Source organism: Schistocerca gregaria, chromosome 1, assembly GCF_023897955.1.
Source record: "Schistocerca gregaria isolate iqSchGreg1 chromosome 1, iqSchGreg1.2, whole genome shotgun sequence".
Classification (NCBI taxonomy): domain Eukaryota; kingdom Metazoa; phylum Arthropoda; class Insecta; order Orthoptera; family Acrididae; genus Schistocerca; species Schistocerca gregaria.
In genome coordinates this window covers 974,318,134-974,338,632 of record NC_064920.1, presented here as the reverse complement: position 1 = coordinate 974,338,632, position 20,499 = coordinate 974,318,134, and the positions used below count along the sequence as shown (strand labels likewise).

General features: G+C 43.8%; 1 protein-coding gene across 1 annotated transcript in view; it reads right to left on the bottom strand.

Annotated features, from left to right (window-relative positions):
* Nucleotides 1–18,822, bottom strand: part of LOC126277009 (uncharacterized) — a 62,956-nt gene extending 44,134 nt beyond the window's left edge. Inside the window, exon 1 of the mRNA XM_049977322.1 lies at nucleotides 18,665–18,822. Within this exon, the coding sequence (XP_049833279.1) occupies nucleotides 18,665–18,725 (61 nt within the window). The 5' untranslated portion in view covers nucleotides 18,726–18,822. The remainder of the gene's footprint in view (nucleotides 1–18,664) is intronic.
* Between the last annotated feature and the right edge of the window lie 1,677 nt (nucleotides 18,823–20,499).

Sequence of the window (20,499 nt, the reverse complement as noted above, 5' to 3'; positions counted from 1 at the left end):
GGTTAAATTTACTGCCGCACCAACATAGTTAGACCTGGAAACACCGGTGATGCTGTATTGTACCGTATAACATTAAAAAAAATTCCGTATACCATAGCATCATCAGTAAACAGCTGTAAATTGCTGCTTACTCTGTTTGTGATACCAATTACCTATATAGAGAATAAAAGCTGTCCTGCCGCACTTCCCTGGGATTCTTCTGAATAAACCTCTGTCTCTGATGAACATTCGTCATCGAGGACAAAGAACGGGATTCTATTACTTAAAAAGTCTTCGAGCCACTCAGAAATTTAGCAACCTAAACCGTATGCTCGGACCTTCGTCAGCAGTCTGCAGTGGGGCATCGTGTCAGCCGCTTTCCAGAAATCTAGGAATACGGAATCCGCCTGTTGCTTTCTATTCACGATTTGTAGGATATCGCCTCCCTCTCAGTGCCACTATCTATACAGGGTGTTACAAAAAGGTACGGCCAAACTTTCAGGAAACATTCCTCACACACAGAGAAGGAAAATATGTTATGTGGACATGTGTCCGGAAACGCTTACTTTCCATGTTAGAGCTCATTTTATTACTTCTCTTCAAATCACATTAACCATGGAATGAAAACACACAGCAACAGAACGTACCAGCGTGACTTCAAATACTTTGTTACAGAAATTGTTCAAAATGTCCTCCGTTAGCGAGGATACATGCATCCACCCTCCGTCGCATGGAATCCCTGATGCGCTGATGCAACCCTGGAGTATGGCGTATTGTATCACAGCCGCCCACAATACGAGCACGAAGAGTCTCTACATTTGGCACAGGGGTTGCGTAGACAAGAGCTTTCAAATGCCCCCATAAATGAAAGTCAAGAGGGTTGAGGTCAGGAGAGCGTGGAGGCCATGGAATTGGTCCGCCTCTACCAATCAATCGGTCACCGAATCTGTTGTTGAGAAGCGTACGAACACTTCGACTGAAATGTGCAGGAGCTCCATCGTGCACGAACCACATGTTGCGTCGTACTTGTAAAGGCACATGTTCTAGCAGTACAGGTAGAGTATCCCGTATGAAATCATTATAATGTGCTCCATTGAGCGTAGGTAGAAGAACATGGGGCCCAATCAAGACATCACCAACAATGCCTGCCCAAACGTTCACAGAAAATCTGTGTTGATGACGTGATTGCACAATTGCGTGCGGATTCTCGTGAGCCCACACATGTTGATTGTGAAAATGTACAATTTGATCACGTTGGAATGAAGCCTCATCCGTAAACAGAACATTTGCATTGAAATGAGGATTGACACATTGTTGGATGAACCGTTCGCAGAAGTGTACCCGTGGAGGCAAATCAGCTGCTGATAGTGCCTGCACACGCTGTACATGGTACGGAAACAACTGGTTCTCCCGTAGCACTCTCCATACAGTGAAGTGGTCAGCGTTACCCTGTACAGCAGCAACTTCTCTGACGCTGACATTAGGGTTGTCGTCAACTGCACGAAGAATTGCCTCGTCCATTGCAGGTGTCCTCGTCGTTCTAGGTCTTCCACAGTCGCGAGTCATAGGCTGGAATGTTCCGTGCTCCCTAAGACGCTGGTCAATTGCTTCGAACGTCTTCCTGACGGGACACCTTCGTTTTGGAAATCTGTCTCGATACAAATGTACCGCGCCACGGCTATTGCCCCGTGCTAATCCATACATCAAAAGGGCATCTGCCAAGTCTGCATTTGTAAACATTGCACTGACTGCAAAACCACGTTCGTGATGAACACTAACCTGTTGATGCTACGTACTGATGTGCTTGATGCTAGTACTGTAGAGCAATGAATCGCATGTCAACACAAGCACCGAAGCCAATATTACCTTCCTTCAATTGGGCCAACTGGCGGTGAATCGAGGAAGTACAGTTCATACTGACGAAATTAAAATGAGCTCTAACATGGAAATTAAGCGTTTCCGGACACATGTCCACATAACATCTTCTCTTTATTTGTGTGTGAGGAATGTTACCTGAAAGTTTGGCCGTACATTCTTGTAACACCCTGTATAAGTCTCTGTCCCACTGTCTCCTTTTTCTCCCTTTGCCTCATCCTTCTGTGTCTTTCCGATTATCGTTTCTTTCATCCCTTTCTCTCTCTCTCGTCCGTACCACCGTCTCTTTCTCTTCCACTTTCACTGTCTTTTTGTTCCGCTGCCATTGTCGTTGTCCCATTCTTTTTCTTTTGCATTAGCAGTCTTTCGTTCTTGATTACAGTCTGCTGTATTTTGCTTAAAATACCGTTGTCTTCTCTCCAGAAACGTGCTTAGAGAGCGTTTGCCCAGATTTAGACTAATAGAGCGGGAAGCCTTAACGCATGGGTAGAGGGGACGAGACAAACTGAGTAATTTTTTTGACAAGTGGGTGTAGGGCGATGGAGGAGAACTGGCCGTCGGTATCTCCTCTTTCTTTAGCTGCCACCGCTATTGCCTTCACCCATCTCTGTATCTCTTCCACTGCCGCTTTCTCTCTCCACAATCACTGTCTCCTCTCTCTTTTTCTCCCACTGGCAATCTCTTCTCTCTCTTTCACCGTTACTGTCTCTCTTCTTCTCTCTTTCAGCACAAAAAAGCGGGAATATATTCGCATGCTAAAATTTTTGTTAAGGAACGTGGAATGAGGACGATGGCTGCTTGTTTCCCTCTTTTCTGTCAGAGGCTTTCAAACTGGAACATATTCGTCTTTTTTGTGCTCCTTTCTTTTCCCACTAGAGTAAGGTGTGCTGTTCATATAAAACGAATTTATAAGTCAGCAAACATTTGACAGTTTATTTACGCGGTCCAACTCATATTTCCTTTGGCGCATATGAACCACAAATAAGCACGCATAATAAAAGGTTAACACAAAATTATTTGCTTTAGATTTTTTTCTTCATACTTTGCTTAGCTATGGCAACTCAGCGAAAGCGCCCGGCTTATGATTTGTATCTTAAATGGGAATCGCTGTTCGTTCCTTTCAAACACAAATTGGGTCCTACATTAAATTAACATCCAAAACCATCACGCGAACAATAAAAACAAAAGGTTTTAAAGCGATACTACAAATGTACTTTGAACAGCATAGAGAACGCACAAACACCACACGACGAAATAGAGGTTTCCTATCGTTTAAAGTGAGTGCGTGACACCCATCCAACTTAAGTTCAGAAGAATACACAATATATACAGAAGAATGCACTCTTTTTTGGCTACTCGTTCAGTATACGGAAAAATGTGGTGTTTCATTTGCAAGTACAAAGAATTTTACGTTAGTTAAAACTACATTTACGCCTCAGATAGTACATTAAATGCATATTTTAATCGAATAAGTGCGGTAACTCTTCACCTCTGTGTCTCGTAAGGTATAATGATAATCAAAAAAATATCAATTTTCGCGAGAACGTCATCTCAAGAATATACGGTAGCAATTTCGACGGTTTCCTAGGCATAGAAATTGAAGAAGTGGGCACCCCACAACTGATACTTTTGGTACCCAAGAATCGTAGTTTTCCGTGTATATCTTGATAATGGATAAAGATTTTCGAAAATGGAAAATAGCGTTTCTAGATAAATGTCTGAATAACATTTAGTTACAGTTTGAGCCGTTCGTTATGGTTAGTTATTTAGATAACTGCGGCACACGGTGCAATAAACGGCTAAAACCGGTTTTTGATGTTTTCCCACGAATCATCCATGAACAAATGTTGCTCATATAAGCCGCCTAAGGCCACCCTCGGCCACACCTAATGAAAAAGAACCAACAGATTTGCTTAATTTGCCTGGGCTGGAGGAACGGTGTAATGTTTAAATTTTGACCCTGTACCGTTGGACCCCATTTTTATGAGAGATGTACCGACGGTCAGTAGGCCGAGGGCTGTCCAAAAACACTTGAATCCTTGTCTCCGTGATCAAGAGGACCAGAGATAAGGCCCCCTCAAAAATCGTACTTCTGTGCGCGGTTTTTGGAACATGTTGATTCCGTGCAGTGTCGTGTACGCACCAACTGAACTTCCATCATCAACACCAGTACGGAATGCTGACACGAAAGTTGCATTCGTTGTAGCATGGGGGCAAACAGGCTCTGAATGTGAACTTCAGGTATTTTTTTTTACAATATTTGAAACTCGTAATTCAACGCTTCTCAAACTACACTACTGACCATTAAAATTGCTACACCAAGAAGAAATGCAGATGATAAACGGTTATTCATTGGACAATATATTATACTAGAACTGATATGCGATTGCACTTTCACGTAATTTGGGTGCATAGACCCTGAGAAATCAGTACCCAGAACAACCACCTCTGGCCATAATAACGGCCTTGATACGCCTGGGCATTGAGTCAAACAGAGCTTCGATGGCGTGTACAGGTACAGCTGCCCATGTGTCTTCAACACGATACCACAGTTCATCAAGAGTAGTGCCTGGCGTATTGTGACGAGCCAGTTGCTCGGCCACCATTAACCAGACTTTTCTATTGGTGGGAGATCTGGAGACTGTGGTGGCCAGGGCAGCAGTCGAACATTTTCTGTATCCAAAAAAGTCCGTTCAGGACATGCAACCGGCGGTCGTGGATTATCCTACAGAAATGTAGGGTTTCGCAGGGATCTAATGAAGGGTCGAGCCACGGGTCGTAACACATGAAATGTAACGCCCACTGTTCAAAGTGCCGTCAATGCGAACAAATGGTGACCGAGACGTGTAACCAATGGCACCCCATACCATCACGACGGGTGATACGCCAGTATGGCGATGACGATTACACGCTTCCACTGTGCGTTCACCACGATGTCGCCAAACACGGTTGCGACCATCATGATGTTGTAAACAGAACCTGGATTCATTCGAAAAAAATGACGTTTTGCCATTCGTGCACCCAGGTTCGTCGTTGAGTATATCATCGCAGGCGCTCCTGTCTGTGATGCAGCCTCAAGGGTAACCGCAGGAGGTGATAGTCCATGCTAATGCAAAGGTCGTCGAACTGTTCTTGCAGATGGTTGTTGTCTTGCAAACGTCCCCATGTGTTGACTCAGTGATCGAGACGTGGCTGCACGATCTGTTACAGCCATGCGGATAAGATGCCTAGTGATACGAGGCCGCTGGGATCCGGCACGGCGTTCCGTATTACCCTCCTGAACCCACCGATTCCATATTCTGCTAACAGTCATTGGATCTCGAGCAACACGAGCAGCAATGTCGCGATACGATAAACCGCAATCGCGATAGGCTACAATCCGACCTTTATCAAAGTCGGAAACCTGATGGTACGCATTTCTCCTCCTTATACGAGGCATCATAACAACGTTTCACCAGGCGACGCCTGTTCCACTCTCCAAGTTTTTCCTGTGACTCTGTGTCCATCGTGCCGTACCGTCCAGGAATCACTCCCAGTGTTCTGTGATTACCCCTCGTGCCAAACTGTTCAGAGCGTGTCCTCTCTCCAAACTATCCTCATCCCTCACTTCCATACAGCCTCTCCACGTGTCCGTTTTGGAACGAATGATCGCTCTGATTGGCTAGAGCGTTCCCTCCCTGTCTCCAAGCCAACGCACACTCACAAACATAATAAACCAACTCCGAAATACGGGATTTACATTTAAATAACCTAAAATTAAATAAATGTTCCTGCAGCTGAACCATAAACACTCTCTGACACACATTATTAAATTAAATAAACACATATCAAAGGAATAGAACAGAACTAAGCCAGCAGCCTAATGTCTCTGTGCTTTCTAAAACATAGTAAATAATTGACCAATTTCTTCATGAATAGTATGTATCTGATATAAACCAATATATATATGAATAACTATATTTATAAGCATGCTGCTACCGTTTTTTCGTGTAACTGTGGAGTACTTGTGGCCTGCCGCAATCGATAGTAATCGGCCGTTTTGACCTCCAGTAACTCATGTACTATTCAAGTTGCACGCCTGTGATTTATACCAATTTAGGTTTACACTAATAACTTTCTAAAGACACATCGATCGACAAAATCGGATGAACCGTTTAGATTTTGGAAATTCGTTGCTGGGTGTTACTTGTGTAATTTTTTCGTCAGATACTAAACTTTAAACTAATAAATATATTGAAAATCTGATTACACCATCAGAATCTTAGTGCAGAATCGTCGTCAGCGGTCATTAGTTCCGCTGTTTGTTTAACGAATTGATTACAAAGTCGTTACTGCTTAGTCAAACGCCTGCTAGGCATTGTTATGTCCTCCCCAGTGTCTCTTGCATAGCGTTACGAAGGCTGTCGCTCTGCATTCTTCTCGCGATTTTATGCTGAGATCACTCGCAGTCTCAATTTAAAGTGCGAGGTCACTGTTTTCGTGGCCAAATAACTGTGCTGAAATGTCTGCGCTTCCCGGCTGGCCCCTGTTGATACTTTCCCCTGATTGAGTAATGCCTTCCGAACTTAGAAAATTTTCCTCTCCCGCTTCCTTACTAATTTGTGGCATAACAGTGCTGAAATTTAATCACTTGCAAATGGTTGGTTGCTTTGGAGAGGGGGGCCAACAGCAACGTCATTGGCCACATCGGATTAGGGGAGGATGGAGAAGGAAGTCGGCCGTGCCCTTTCAAAGGAACCGCCGGTTATTGTGGCCGAGCGGTTCTAGGCACTTCAGTCCCGAACCGCGCTGCTGCTACGGTCGCAGGTTCGAGTCCTACCTCGGGCATTGATATGTGTGATGTCCTTAGGTAAGTTAGGTTTAAGTAGTTCTAAGTCTAGGGGACTGATGGCCTCAGATGTTAAGTCCCATAGTGCTTAGAGCCATTTGAACCATTTGAATCAAAGGAACCATGCCGGCATTAGCCTGAGGCGATTTAGGGAAATCATGGGAAATCTAAATCAGGACGTCCGGACGCAGGTTGGAACCGTCGTCCTACCGAATGCATTTGCATATGTATGTAGTACACTTAACGCCAATTTGGGTTTCTTTGTGCACCGCCTTCGTGATGTTGTAGGTTTAATGACCATCAGTCTATTTTTGTTCATTTTCTAATCGTATTTTATGTAGTCTTTTCGCTAATACAGTTCGCAAAATTGTAGCAACAGGTAATAGGAGGTCATCTAACAGTGTTTTAGATTGAGAATTCAGGTACAGGTAAGATAGTTGTAGTGAGGCAAAATTTGAAAGAATCACTAACATTTTAACAAACACATTTGGCAACATTTATTTTTCTAAGGCTTTTTAACGCTGACCTTAGGCTGAGTTTGTTGACATTTGGAGTGAATATCGGACTCCGAGGGATAATGGCGCATGATGAGAATATGCACAGTGAAAACAAGAGAAAATGTCAAATTCTGTAGAAAGACGGGCAGTGAGTTTGACATATATATAGGTATACAGCGAGGCGGTATTAGTGGCTGATAGTGGGTAACGTAGTACCTGCGAATGTCTTGCGTTAAATAAACAGGTGGGGAAAGCACCACCTTGAGTGAGAAAAACGTTATGGAACAGTACTCAGATGAAAACGTAGTCGGAAGCGGTATGAAGATAGAGAAATAAAAGCAATGTTAGTCTGAAAATCACTGCTGAGAAGACGGAACTCAGCTGCGTTGGAAAGAATCGTCATAATGTTTCCTGCTGCAAATAGGATTTTTGAGATTGATTAGTTCAAGAACAACTGCATAAAGCTGTAGATAGAACAACGTGTTTATAACGGACCCAGAACCCAACCTGAGTTAATCTGTGTATGAGTTAACGCAGTCACATTCTTACTGTAGTAGGTGTGAATAATTCAATAATAGTTCCAAAGGAGCTATACACGTCAGAGACGTTGGATGACACAAGTCTTTAGCTTAGTCGCAGATGTAGATGGTTGGAATAGAGGGGACCAAGAATTGTTTGTATGACTTGGTGCGACAACTAACAATGTGTGGTTAATGCAGTAATTGTACTAAAAGTTCCAGGAAGATTTACAGCGTTGGCAATTGGTTCCAAGGAATGTTATTCATTTACTTAAACTACCAAGCTAACAATCGTTTTGCACGATATCTGTCGTTCTCAGCGATTTCCAGAATTTTTCATCTAAGCTGAAACCTCACAACGTTTGATGAAACGAACATTACCTGTACCTGGGTGGCGTCGAAGAGTTCTCGTTGAACCACTGCTAAAATAAGTCGCAAAGTGGTAGAGGAATGCTTGGTACGTCTTCTTCCCGTTTTCTACAAGCCATAATTATAGGCACGTATTGCCGACGTTCTACCCGTTATCCAACTATGGAACCTCTTTACTCTCGCGTGTTGTAACATTCAGTTTATTTAAACTTTTTACCATTTATTTCAAACATTAATTTCGTTGCTGAATTCCTTGCGACAAATATGTCGGCAGTAGTGACATTTAGTTTAACTTGCGACAAACACTCGAGTAGGAGGCTTGTGACCGTTATATGACTAACTCGGTACGATGTTAAAACTGCTTCACGTCGCTAAATAAGATGAATCCACTGGTTATAAAATCTTTATTGACGCATTTAGGGCATGATGCACCATCAGAATATCATAAAAACTTAATGCAAAATACAGCGTCAAGTACAGACTCTGTTAACTTTAGTCTGTACAATGTCATCACATTCTTCTTGAACGAAAATATCCCCTTTAGGCACCAACATGCATTACGTGGGCAAAGATCTTATAAAACTCAGTTTCCTCTCTCCATCCAAGAGTACTAGAGGTCATTAAACACATGCCCCCAGGTTGACTCCATGCTCCTTAATATCCTGAAGACAATCAATGAAGCTCCAAACTCATGACCAGTAAACAAAGCATGACCCTGCGGAACATCAGCCCAAGTTTGTGACTAGGTTCAGAACTTCTTAGCTGATAGAACTCAACACAGTGTTCTTAACGCATCGTAATCAAGAACTATAAACCAGATTTTCCGGGTACCATGAGGAAATGACTTGAAGGCAATATCATAGGAAGGAAAGACAAGACCCTGCAGTCATGGACTGTGCGGCTGGTCCCGGCGGAGGTTCGAGTCCTCCCTCGGGCATGGGTGGGAGTGTTGTTCCTTAGGGTAATTTAGGTTAAGTGGTATGTAAGCTTAGGGACTGATGACCTTAGCAGTTAAGTCCCATAAAATTTCACACACATTTGAAGATTTTTTTTTATTTGAAAGGGAAAGTAGACGAGTATGAGAAAGGAAATACGATACAGCGGGAAGAACTTGGCAGACCATTGAAAGTCTTAAACAAGACCCCTGGAGTAAACGACATCCCGTCAGAACAACAGATATCCTTGGGAGAGCCAGGAATGAAAAAGCTGTTTTTCCTGGTGTGCAAAAAGTATGAGACAGGGGAAATAACCTCAGACTTGAAGAAAAATGTAATAACTCAAATTCCAAAGAAAGATGCTTACAAGTGTGAATATTGCCGAACTATCAATTTAATAAGTCGTGGTTGCAAAACGCTATCACGAAAAATAACTGGTAGAAGCTGACATCAGTGAAGATCAATTTGGATTTCGGAGAAATGTAAGAACACGCAAGAAATTCTCACTCTACGGCTTACCTTAGAAGACAGATAAAGGAATGGTAAACGTTCGTTTATAGCTTTTGTATAATTAGAGAAAGCTTTTGACAGTGTCAACTGGAATACATTTTTGACGTTCTAGAGGTAGGAGGGATACAATACAGGGACCGAAAGGCTATTTACAACTAGTACAGAAACCAGACAAAAGTCCTTAGGGTAGAGTAGAGTGCTTTCAGGTGTGAATATTAATAAGTCATAGTTGCAAAACGCTAACACGAAAAATAACTGGTAGAAGCAGACATCAGTGAAGATCAATTTGGATTTCGGAGAAATGTAAGAACACGCAAGAAATTCTCACTCTACGACTTACCTTAGAAGACAGGTAAAGAAAAGGTAAACCTACGTTTATAGCTTTTGTATAATTAGAGAAAGCTTTTGACAGTGTCAACTGGAATACATTTTTTGAGGTTCTAGAGGTAGGAGGGATAAAATACAGGGAGCGAAAGGCTATTTATAACTTGTACAGAAACCAGACAAAAGTCCTTAGAGTCGAGGGGCACAAAAGGGAAAGCAGTTAATCAAAGAGAGTGAGACAGTGTTGTAACCTATTCCTGATGTTATTCAATCTGTATAGTGAGCAGGCTGTAAAGGAAACGAAAGAAAAACATGGTTCAAATGGCTCTGAGCACTATGAGACTATCTGAGGTCATCAGTCCCCTAGAACTTAGAACTACTTAAACCTAACTAACCTAAGGACATCACACACATCCATGCCTGAGGCAGGATTCGAACCTGCGACCGTAGCGGTCGCGCGGTTCCAGACTGTAGCGCCTAGAACCGCAAGGCCAACCCGGCCGGCCAGAAAAGTATGGAGAAGGAAATAAAGTTCATGGAGAAGAAATACAAACTTTGAGGTTTGCCGATGACGTGGTAGTTCTATCAGAGACAGCGTAGGCGTTGGCAGGGCAGTTCAACGTAACGGACAGTATCTTGAAAGGAGGACATAAGATGAACATCACAAAAGCAAAAGACGTGTAATGGAATGTAGTCGAATTAAATCAGGCGTTGCTGCGGAAATTAGATTACGAAACTAGACACAAGAAGTGGCAGTTAAATAACTGATAATGGAAGAAGTAAGAACGTAAAATGTAGACTGGCAATGGCAAGAGAAAGAGTTTCTGAAGAAGAGAAATTTGTTAACATTAAACGTGAATTTAAGTGTTAGGAAGCCTTTTCTACAGGCATTTGTCTGAAGTGTTGCCTTACGCGGAAGTGAGACGTGGATGACGTAAATCTCAGAGAAAAGAAAGTAGAAGCTTTTGGTTTTGTTACATAAGAATGTTAAAGATTAGATGGGTAGACAGTGTAACCAATGAGGAGGCACTCAATTGCAATGGGAAGAAAAGAAAGTTCTGGCATAACTTGACTAAGAAAATGGTTGTTAGGACACATTCTGAGACATCAAGGGATCGCGGGCTTACTGTTGGAAGGAAGAGTCGAGGGTGAAAACATAGCCGGCCGATGTGGCCCAGCTCTACAGTCTGGAACTGTGCGACATCTACGGTCGCAGGTTCGAATCCTGCCTCGGGCGTGGATGTGTTATGCCCTTAGGTTAGCCAGGGTTAAGTAGTTCTAAGTTCTGGGGGACTGATGACCTTAGAAGTTAAGTCCCATAGTGCTCAGAGTCATTTTTGTAAAAACATTAGGTGGGGGCCAAGACATCAATGCAGTAAGTAGGTTCAAAACGATGCAGTTTGCAGCAGCTTTTCGGAGATGAAGAGGCTTGCACAGGACAGGGTAGCATGGAGAGTTGCTTTGAAGCGGTAGTGTTAGTACACTTCACCACAATTTCCGATGTGCAAATGATATCAGAATGCCAATCAGGTAATGTTTACAGTCGTCTATGACATGAAAAGAGTGTTTCTTCTCTTGTAATCATAAACCTAGGCCATTGGACCTGGAAATGTGCACCACTGTGTTTTATTCCGACAAGTACTCCTATGTGTCACACTTCCTCGTCCTGTCCATATCCTACTGTGTACAAGGGCATGAAACTCCGCGATCAGGTACTGAAGACTACGCTCTAGTTGACCGACCGCCATGTCATCCTTCATTCATATTCGGATGTGGTATGGAGGGGCATAGGGTCAAAACACCACAGGCCCAATCGTTGGCGACGTTTCGGCGTTGGAGCCCCTACCTCTTAACCGGGTAGCTTCCCAATTGACATCACGAGGCTGAGTGAACCCAATTCAGTCCTCTCACCAAAGAAAAATCCCTTGCAGTACCAGGAGCCGAGCCGGCCGCTGTGGCCGAGTGGTCCTAGGCTCTTCAGTCTGGAAACTTGCGACCGCTACGGTATCAGGTTTAAATCCTGCCTTGGAGATGGCTGTGTGTGATGTCCTTAGGTTAGTTATGTTTAAGTAATTCTAAGTTTTAGGGGACTGATGACCTCATATGTTAAGTCCCATAGTGCTCAGAGCCATATGAACCATCTGAACACGGTATTATGCGTGTGTACCAGTTTCTTTGGCTTTTCAGTGTATTTGCTGAAGGAGAAAGAGGGAATTTGAGAAACAATGGTTTGAAAGACATTGACGAACGCGGAAGCGAACCAGGAGCCGAAACGGGGCCCCGACATGAGGGTCTGTCGTGTTGACCACTCAGCTATCGAGGCTGACATTAATATTACGGGAATGTAATGGGATGCAGGTAGGTGATGTACTAACTCAAAAATAGATAGCAAGCAGTAGGCTTGTCAAAGCTTAGCACGAGAAAGTTAAGCACAGAGTTTGCTTCAGAGGGCTGTAGAAAGATCGATTCGGACGAGAGTAGAGGGTGTAGGTTGGTCTTCAGCCAGTGGAGACCAGCGGTTTAATAAGGGACAGTTGTCGTCGGAAAGAGGGCATGTTCTGACACTGCTGCTATGGGGTCGCGCTAAAGTCGTCCGCCTGCTGAGCTCCAGTTGGTATGTGATAAGAATTGAAAATGAGTTGCAGCGTTGTGGACTGGACTCATATTGCGTTATTAAGGGTTGATTTGATTAGTGAAGAGTCAAATGTCGAGGTCATTGATGAGTGGTGGTCATTGCCACTGTCTTCGAACAAGCGCTGACCATCAGTCTTGCACCTTACAGGACGTGCTCCAGACTTTTACGTGGTGGTATTTACAAAATCAGGTGAAGATATTTCTTCGCTAGCATAGTTTTGTGCAATGGAGATAACTGTTGAAGTGGTCTTCTTTGTAATGGAGTCTTGGCGGTCAGGTAACGTCATTGCTGGTGTGGCACAGTAACTGCGGAAAATACATAGGTGTGAACTCTATCAATGGTAGCGAACTTTCAAGAAAGTTAATAGAAAGTGGGATAGAATGTTTTTAGTTAATTTTTGGATGAATTTGCGGCTCTTTCTTTGTAGTCTGTATCCGCGCCATGTGTCATTGCGACTTTCGAAAGAAAGCAGTAACGGTCAGGATATTGTTATTGGTGGGTGTTTAACTGTGATCAGTGATTATTAGAGGTAGCATGAATTGCGGATAGACATTTTACTCGATTAATTTGAGTGTTCGGTTGATTGTCTTTGTGGTTCGTGATGGGGACGTTGTGCTGCCCTCGTGTATGCAGGTGGTAGCAGTGTCTTGACCACGGTAGCCAGCTACTGACTCAGTATCCTAACGCGTACTAAAAGTAATTTGGGACGTTTTGATACTAATTTTGAATATGTTTCATTGTGAGTGGGAGCGAGCCATGTGGTTAGCAAACATTCACCTGGTGCCTGTGCTCGTAGTTTTTCATTTGCTGTCGCACACTTTCGATTTCAATATCAGGATTATAGCTCCTTCAGCCACGTAGACGGCAACATTCATGCAAATTTTGCGTGAGTGATAGCAGTTATGAGTATTACCACCAAAAGCGCATAGTCCCCTCTGTCAGTTCATGTCATTAGATACAGTGATAAAATATTTTCTGTATTATTTATTGTAATCAAAGCCTCCCCTCTGAACGTGTGTTTGCTCATTAATTCAATCTTTCCCACTTGCTTCACGAACTTACGTAAATAATGTACCCTGGGGCATCTTTGATGTAGAGCTTTCGCATGACGTACGCTAATGCAATTAGATTAATCAGGAGGGCACTGCTGCTTACTGTGCGTGTTATCTGTGAGTGTCATTGCATGAAAATGGTATGTTGTTCGGAGAGTGTTTGCCCCTTATGCCTTTCTGATAGTGTGATCAAGGGATAATTCATGGATAAGAGATCGATTAAGAGAAGTTCATTTACTACTAATTTCTTATAATTAGAGCTTACGTTATTCCAAGTAAGAAATAATGTAGTTCATATACAGAGAGAATGTTGTTTGATACAACATTCATGGTAATTATGTGCTACTGATGAAGTTCCTAACCCCTCTTTGTTAACGACACAAATAAAATATAAACCCCATAAGAGAAAAAAGTGGCAACGCTATTAAACGAAATTAAATCAAATAATTAATAAAATTCCGATAATTGAATTTACTGTCAGTTTTGTTACGGTAACGTTTCAAGTAATGCATTGGCTGAAGCTCAGAGTTATCCGTTGCACTTCTTAAGTTATTAGTTCCAAAGATCATAAAAAGGAATTTAAACTCTGCCCATTGTGAATCGTTAAACAGAATTTCAGCACCGGAACATCACCATACGGCAAGAGGTAAAAAACTTCTCTTCAAAAGTATTACAGAGTAATACAAAGGTAATAATGACTACACAAACATAGCTTCAACCAAACCAAAAGGAAAATAAAAAAACAATTACAGACCATTATGGTAACCATGCAGCATCAAACTAGTCATCAAACTGAAGACTAAAACAATAAAGGAAGCGTTATACGTTCATCACCATTCACTATTATTGTAAATGATCTGGTGAAAGTACGAATTTGCTTCCCTCTTCACCCGTAGCAAACAATTCTTCGGATACTGAACTCACATTTGGTCCCATCAGACAGACAAACTTATCGATTCAGAACATGTAAGGCATACTTACAAGTAAAGCGCACGCAAAATAACTTGGCCAGTACCTGTGCAGACTGTGTGGCAATTGAGTGAATAACGGAAGTGGTAGAGGCTCCGTTCTTAACGGCCATACGGGAGGCACAGTTCGTCAGTTGAAGACTACTCATGAACAGATATCTGTTATAACCTGTAAGCTACAGACAAAGAATGCACACAAAAAACACCAACGAAAACAGAACAAGCCCGGTCGAGTGCCTGTAGAAGGAAATATCACGAATAGAAAATGAGGTAAAAATGTGGTATAGTGGACAATATTGCTTACTACGATACTGACAACGTAAAAGGAAGATCATGTGCCACGTGGAAATTATGTATCAGTCCCATTCAACATTACCTGCATATAAAATTTCTTCTACGCTCGGTGCAGGAATTGGCAGTTGACAAGCAGCTTAAATAAGTGAAACGTATTGCTCAAAAATAGTTCGAGAGACCTTTTACACTTCCGTAACAGGAATATTTTAGCAACAGTAAAATCTCTAGAAGTATCCATTTGAAGCGACTTAAAATGATAGTAGGACATAAAACCACCAGGGGCGTTTAATTAGTAATGCAATACATTTTTTCCTTGGCTGATTTCGGGTGAAAAAATTCAGAATTTGTTGTACGGTATCATAAAATGTTCCCGCTTCAGCACCCACAGTTTCACGAGGTTCCGATGGGTGGCGCCGTTATATGTACACTCATGCTCATAAATTAAGGATAGTGCTGATACATACTGAAACAACGCTCTGGTGGGCAGTTTGCGGGTTTAAATCACCTCGGGGTATGACCATGCGGTGCATTTGACCTGCGGTCGTCGCACGGTGGCGCTGGCAGCAGTCCACATAGTCAGAAGTGTGTTGGTGCATGTCAGAGTACTGTGCAGCGAGTAAGTGTGCAGACGTTTTCAGATGTGCTAATGGTGACTGTGTGTTGAAAATGGCTCAAAGAACACACGTTGATGGCGTTATGAGGGGTAGAATACTAGGGCGACTGGAGGCTGGTCAAACACAGCAGGTCGTAGCACGTGTCCTCTGTGTGCCTTAAAGTGTGATCTCAAGATTGTGGCAACGATTCCAGCAGACAGGAAATGTGTTCAGGCGCTACAGTACGGGACGTTCACAGCGTACAACACCACAGGAAGACCGATATCTCACCATCAGTGCCCGCAGACTGCCATGGAGTACTGCAGGTAGCCTTGCTCGGGACCTTACCGCAGCCACTAGAACAGTTTTCTCCAGACACACAGTCTACAGACGACTAAAGAGACATGCTTTATTCGTCCGGAGACCTGGAAGGGGCATTCCACTGACCCCTGGTCACAGGTGAGCCCGTAAAGCCTGGTGTCAATAACACAGTACATGGTCATTGGGACAGTGGTCCCAGGTTTTGTTCACGGCCGAGTCCAGGTATAGTCTGAACAGTGATTCTTGGGGGGTTTTCATGTGGCGTGAACAAGGAACCAGATACCAACCCCTCAATGTCCTTGAAAGGGACCTAAAGGGACCTGTATGGAGGTCGTGGTTTGATGGCGTGAGGTGGGATTATCATTGGTGTATGTGCATCCCTGCATATCTTTGACAAAGGAACTGTAACAGGTCAGGAGTATCGGGAAGTCATTTTGCATCAGTGTGTCCGCCTTTTCAGGGGTGCAGTGGGTCCCACCTTCTTCCTGATGGATGATAACGCACGGCCACACCGAGGTGCCATCGTGGAGGAGTACCTTGAAACAGAAGATACCAGGCGAATGTAGTGGCCTGCCTGTTCTCCAGACCTAAGCCCCATCGAGCACGTCTGGATTGCTCTCGGTCGACGTATCGCTGCACGTCTTTAAACCGCTACGACACTTCAGGTTCTCCGACAGGCACTGGTGCAAGAATGGGAGACTGTACCCCAACAGCTACTCGATCACCTGATCCAGAGCATGCCAACCCGTTGTGTGGACTGTGTTCGTGTACGTGGTGATCATATTGATGTCGGGGTACATGCGCAGGAAACAGTGACGTTTTGTAGCACATGTGTTTCGGGACTGTTTTCTCAGCTTATCACCAATACCATGTAGTTACAGATCTGTGTCGTGTGTGTTCCCTATGTCACTATGCTATTAGCGCCAGTTTTGTGTAGTGCCACATTGTGTGGCACTACATTCTGCAATTATCCTTAATTTATAAGCACGAGTGTAGCAGCGGAGAAGCGTTCCAAGCAGACAGCCGTCACTTAGTTTCTTTTGGCGGGAAACCAGAGTATCGTAGATATTCACAGAGTCTTGCAGAATGTGCGCGGAGACCTGTAAGTGAACAAAAGCGCGATGAGTTGTTGGCCGTCTGTCATCATCGCAACATGGTGGGGCAAAACTGCTCCATCTTCCGGTTGCCGGTCGGCCGCAGACAGTTGTCTCTCCTACAATGTAGGAACGTGTGGACACTCTCATTCGAGGCGATCGACACGTCAGAAACAAACAACTCGCTGCACAACTGGACGTCTCTGTTGGTAGTGTTGACACAGTCAAAGGTATGTGGCCGCTGGAACCTCGACGCCTAACAGGAGAAAATAAAGAAGAAGGAAGGACCATACGTGTCGATACGCTTGCACATTACGAGGCTAATCGTGATAATTTTTTGTCGATCATCGTCACAGGCGATGAAGCATGGGTTCATCACTTCCACCCGGAAAGAAAAGGCGAAACCCTGGAGTGGCTCCATACCGTCTCTCCTGCGAATGAAAAGCTCAAAGCCACACCCTCAACCGGTAGAGTAATGGCGACGGTCTTCTGGGGCTCTGAAGAGGCTATTCTGTTCGACGTCCTCCCTCATGGTGCAACGATCAACTCTGAAGTGCATTATACTACTCTCAGCAAGTTAAAGAAACGACTTCAGCGTGTTCGTCGTCACAAAATTGCAAACGAGCTTGTCCTTTCCCATGACAAAGCAAGACCTCACACCAGTCTCCGCACCCGAGAGAAGCTCACGAAACTTCATTGGAGTGTTCTTTCTCATCCTTCCTACAGCGTGGATCTCACACCTCCCGACATTCACATGTCTGGCCCAATGAAAGATACACTCTGCGGGAAGCAGAACGTGGATGATGGGGAGGTCATTGAAGTAAGACGTTGGTTCAGACGTCGACCAGTCGATTGGTATCATGCGGGCATACAGGCCTTCCTAGTAAGGTGGCGTAAGGCCATCGCAATGAACGGAGATTATGTTGTAAAATAGGATTTTGTAGGATTTTGTAGCCGAAAGAGTGGGGAATAATATGGTATATAGGAATCATGAATAAAAAAAACATGCTTTCAGAAAAAAATGTGTTGCGCTAGTTACTGGGCGCCCCTCTTAGTTAAAGTAGAAAGGCAGACTGAGATTCAGTACAAGAATCCTAATCAAATGGCCACACAGGATTAGCTGAGCGGTATAAGGCGCTGCAGTCATGGACTGTGCAGCTGGTCCCAGGGGAGGTTCGAGTCCTTCCTCGGGCATGGGTGTATGTGTTTGTCCTTAGGATAATTTAGGTTAAGTAGTGTGTACGCTTAGGGACTGATGACCTTAGCAGTTAAGTCCTATAAGATTTCACACACATTCGAACATTTTTTTTCCTAAGCAAATGTAATTAATTAAGTAAAGAAATGGCTTACAAAATACTAGTCGATCGATTCTTGAATACTACTCGTCTGTGACCAGGTAGGATTAACAGAACAGGCAGAGAAGATCGAAGGAAGAGTGGCGCGTTAATTAGGTCTTATTTTAGTAAACGCATGAGCGTTATGGAGCAACAAGCTCCACTGGCAGACGCTACAAGAATAGCGCCGTGCACAGTGGAAAGAGCAGCCGTTAAAATGCCGAGAGTATGCGTTCCAAGAAGAGTCGGGAAACGTGTTACTTCCTGCCACCTGCCACCGTGAAGGGAAAATGAAATTTGAGCTCCCTTGAGGACTTTAGATAGTAGTTCTTCTTGTACACCATTCCCGGGTGCAACAGGAAAGGGTAAAGTGACGGTGGTAGGGACCTTCTCTAGGCAACGCACCAGAAAATGGCTTGAGTAGTATAGTTGTAGATGCACAGATCAATGATGTGTGTGTGCTGTCCTCCGTGGCAATGCGAGTGTGGTGCGAAAGCAATGGCATAGTGCGTGGTCAGATACGGAGGAGCTACTTTACCGAGTGCGATGAGCGCGGAGAGAAACTTTGCTGGCCCCATGGCTGTGGCGGCGGGTCTCATACTAAACGACACACAAGTAAGCGCTCGCGCGACCCGGCTGGTACCAGCGCCGTGGCCCTGCGATAGCGGCACCGCGCATATCGCCCGTCGTGCAGCCTGCCACAAGTTTCATGCGTCACGAGACCCCTACAGTACGGGCTTGTTCAAGGCTTCACAATGTAACGCTGTTCTCTACTAACTAAGTAAGTCAGGGTCTGCAGTGTCTGTCTGTGTCTCTGAGAACTGGCACTTCCATAGTGAAAACTGATACAAAATAGACACGTGTTTCAAAGTTTTACTGTAGTTCAGAGTAGTCAGCACCATTATACAGGGTAGATCATTGATCGTGACCTGGCCAAATATCTCACGAAATAAGCGTCAAACGAAAAAACTACAAGGAACGAAAGTCGTCTAGCTTGAAGGGGAAAACAGATGGCGCTATGGTTGACCCGCTAGATGGCGCTGCCATAGGTTAAAAGGATATCAAATGCGTTTTTTTAAAATAGGAACCCACATTTTTTTATTACATATTCGTGTAGTACGTAAAGAAATATGAATGTTTTAGTTGGACCACTTTTTTCACTTTGTGATAGATGGCGCTGTAATAGTCACAAACATATGGCTCACAATTTTAGACGAACAGTTGGTAACAGGTAGGATTGTTAAATTAAAATACAGAACGTAGGTACGTTTGAACATTTTATTACGGTTGTTCCAATGTAATACATGTGCATTTGTGAACTTATCATTTCTGAGAACGCATGCTGTTACAGCGCATTACCTGTAAATACCACATTAATGCAATAAATGCTCAAAATGATGTCCGTCAGCGTCAGTGCATTTGACAATACGTGTAACGACATTCCTCTCAACAGCGAGTAGTTTGCCTTCCGTAAAGTTCGCACATGCATTGACAATGTGCTGACGCATGTTGTCAGGCGTTGTCGGTGGATTACGATAGGAAATACTCTTCAACTTTCCCCACAGAAAGAAATCCGGGGACCTCAGATCCGGTGAACGTGCGGACCATGGGATGGTGCTTCGACGACCAATCCACCTGTCATGAAATATGCTATTCAATACCGCTTCAACCGCACGCGAGCTATGTGCCGGACATCCATCATGTTGGAAGTACATCGTCATTCTGTCATGCAGTGAAACATCTTGTAGTAACATCGGTAGAACATTACGTAGGAAATCAGCATACATTGCACCATTTAGATTACCATCGATAAAATGAGGGCCAATTATCCTTCTTCCCATAATGCCACACCATACATTAACACGCCAAGGTCACTGATGTTCCATTTGTCACAGCCACCGTGGATTTTCCGTTGCCCAATAGTGCATATTATGCCGGTTAACGTTACCGATGTTACTGAATGACGCTTCGTCGCTAAATAGAACGCTTGAAAAAAAAAAAAAAACTGTCATCGTCCCGTAATTTCTCTTGTGCCCAGTGGCAGAACTGTACACGACGTTCAAAGTCGTCGCCATGCAATTGCAGGTGCACTGAAATATGGTACGGGTGCAATCGATGTTGATATCGCATTCTCAACACCGCCGTTTTTGAGATTCACGATTCTCGCGCAATTTGCCTGCTACTGATGCCCGGATTAGCCGCGACAGCAGCTAAAACACCCACTTGGGTATCATCATTTCTTGCAGGTCGTGGTTGACGTTTCACATATGGCTGAACAATTGCTGTTTCCTTAAATAACGTAACTATCCAGTTCGGACACTTGGATGATGTCGTCCAGGATACCGAGCAGCGTACATAGCACACGCCCGTTGG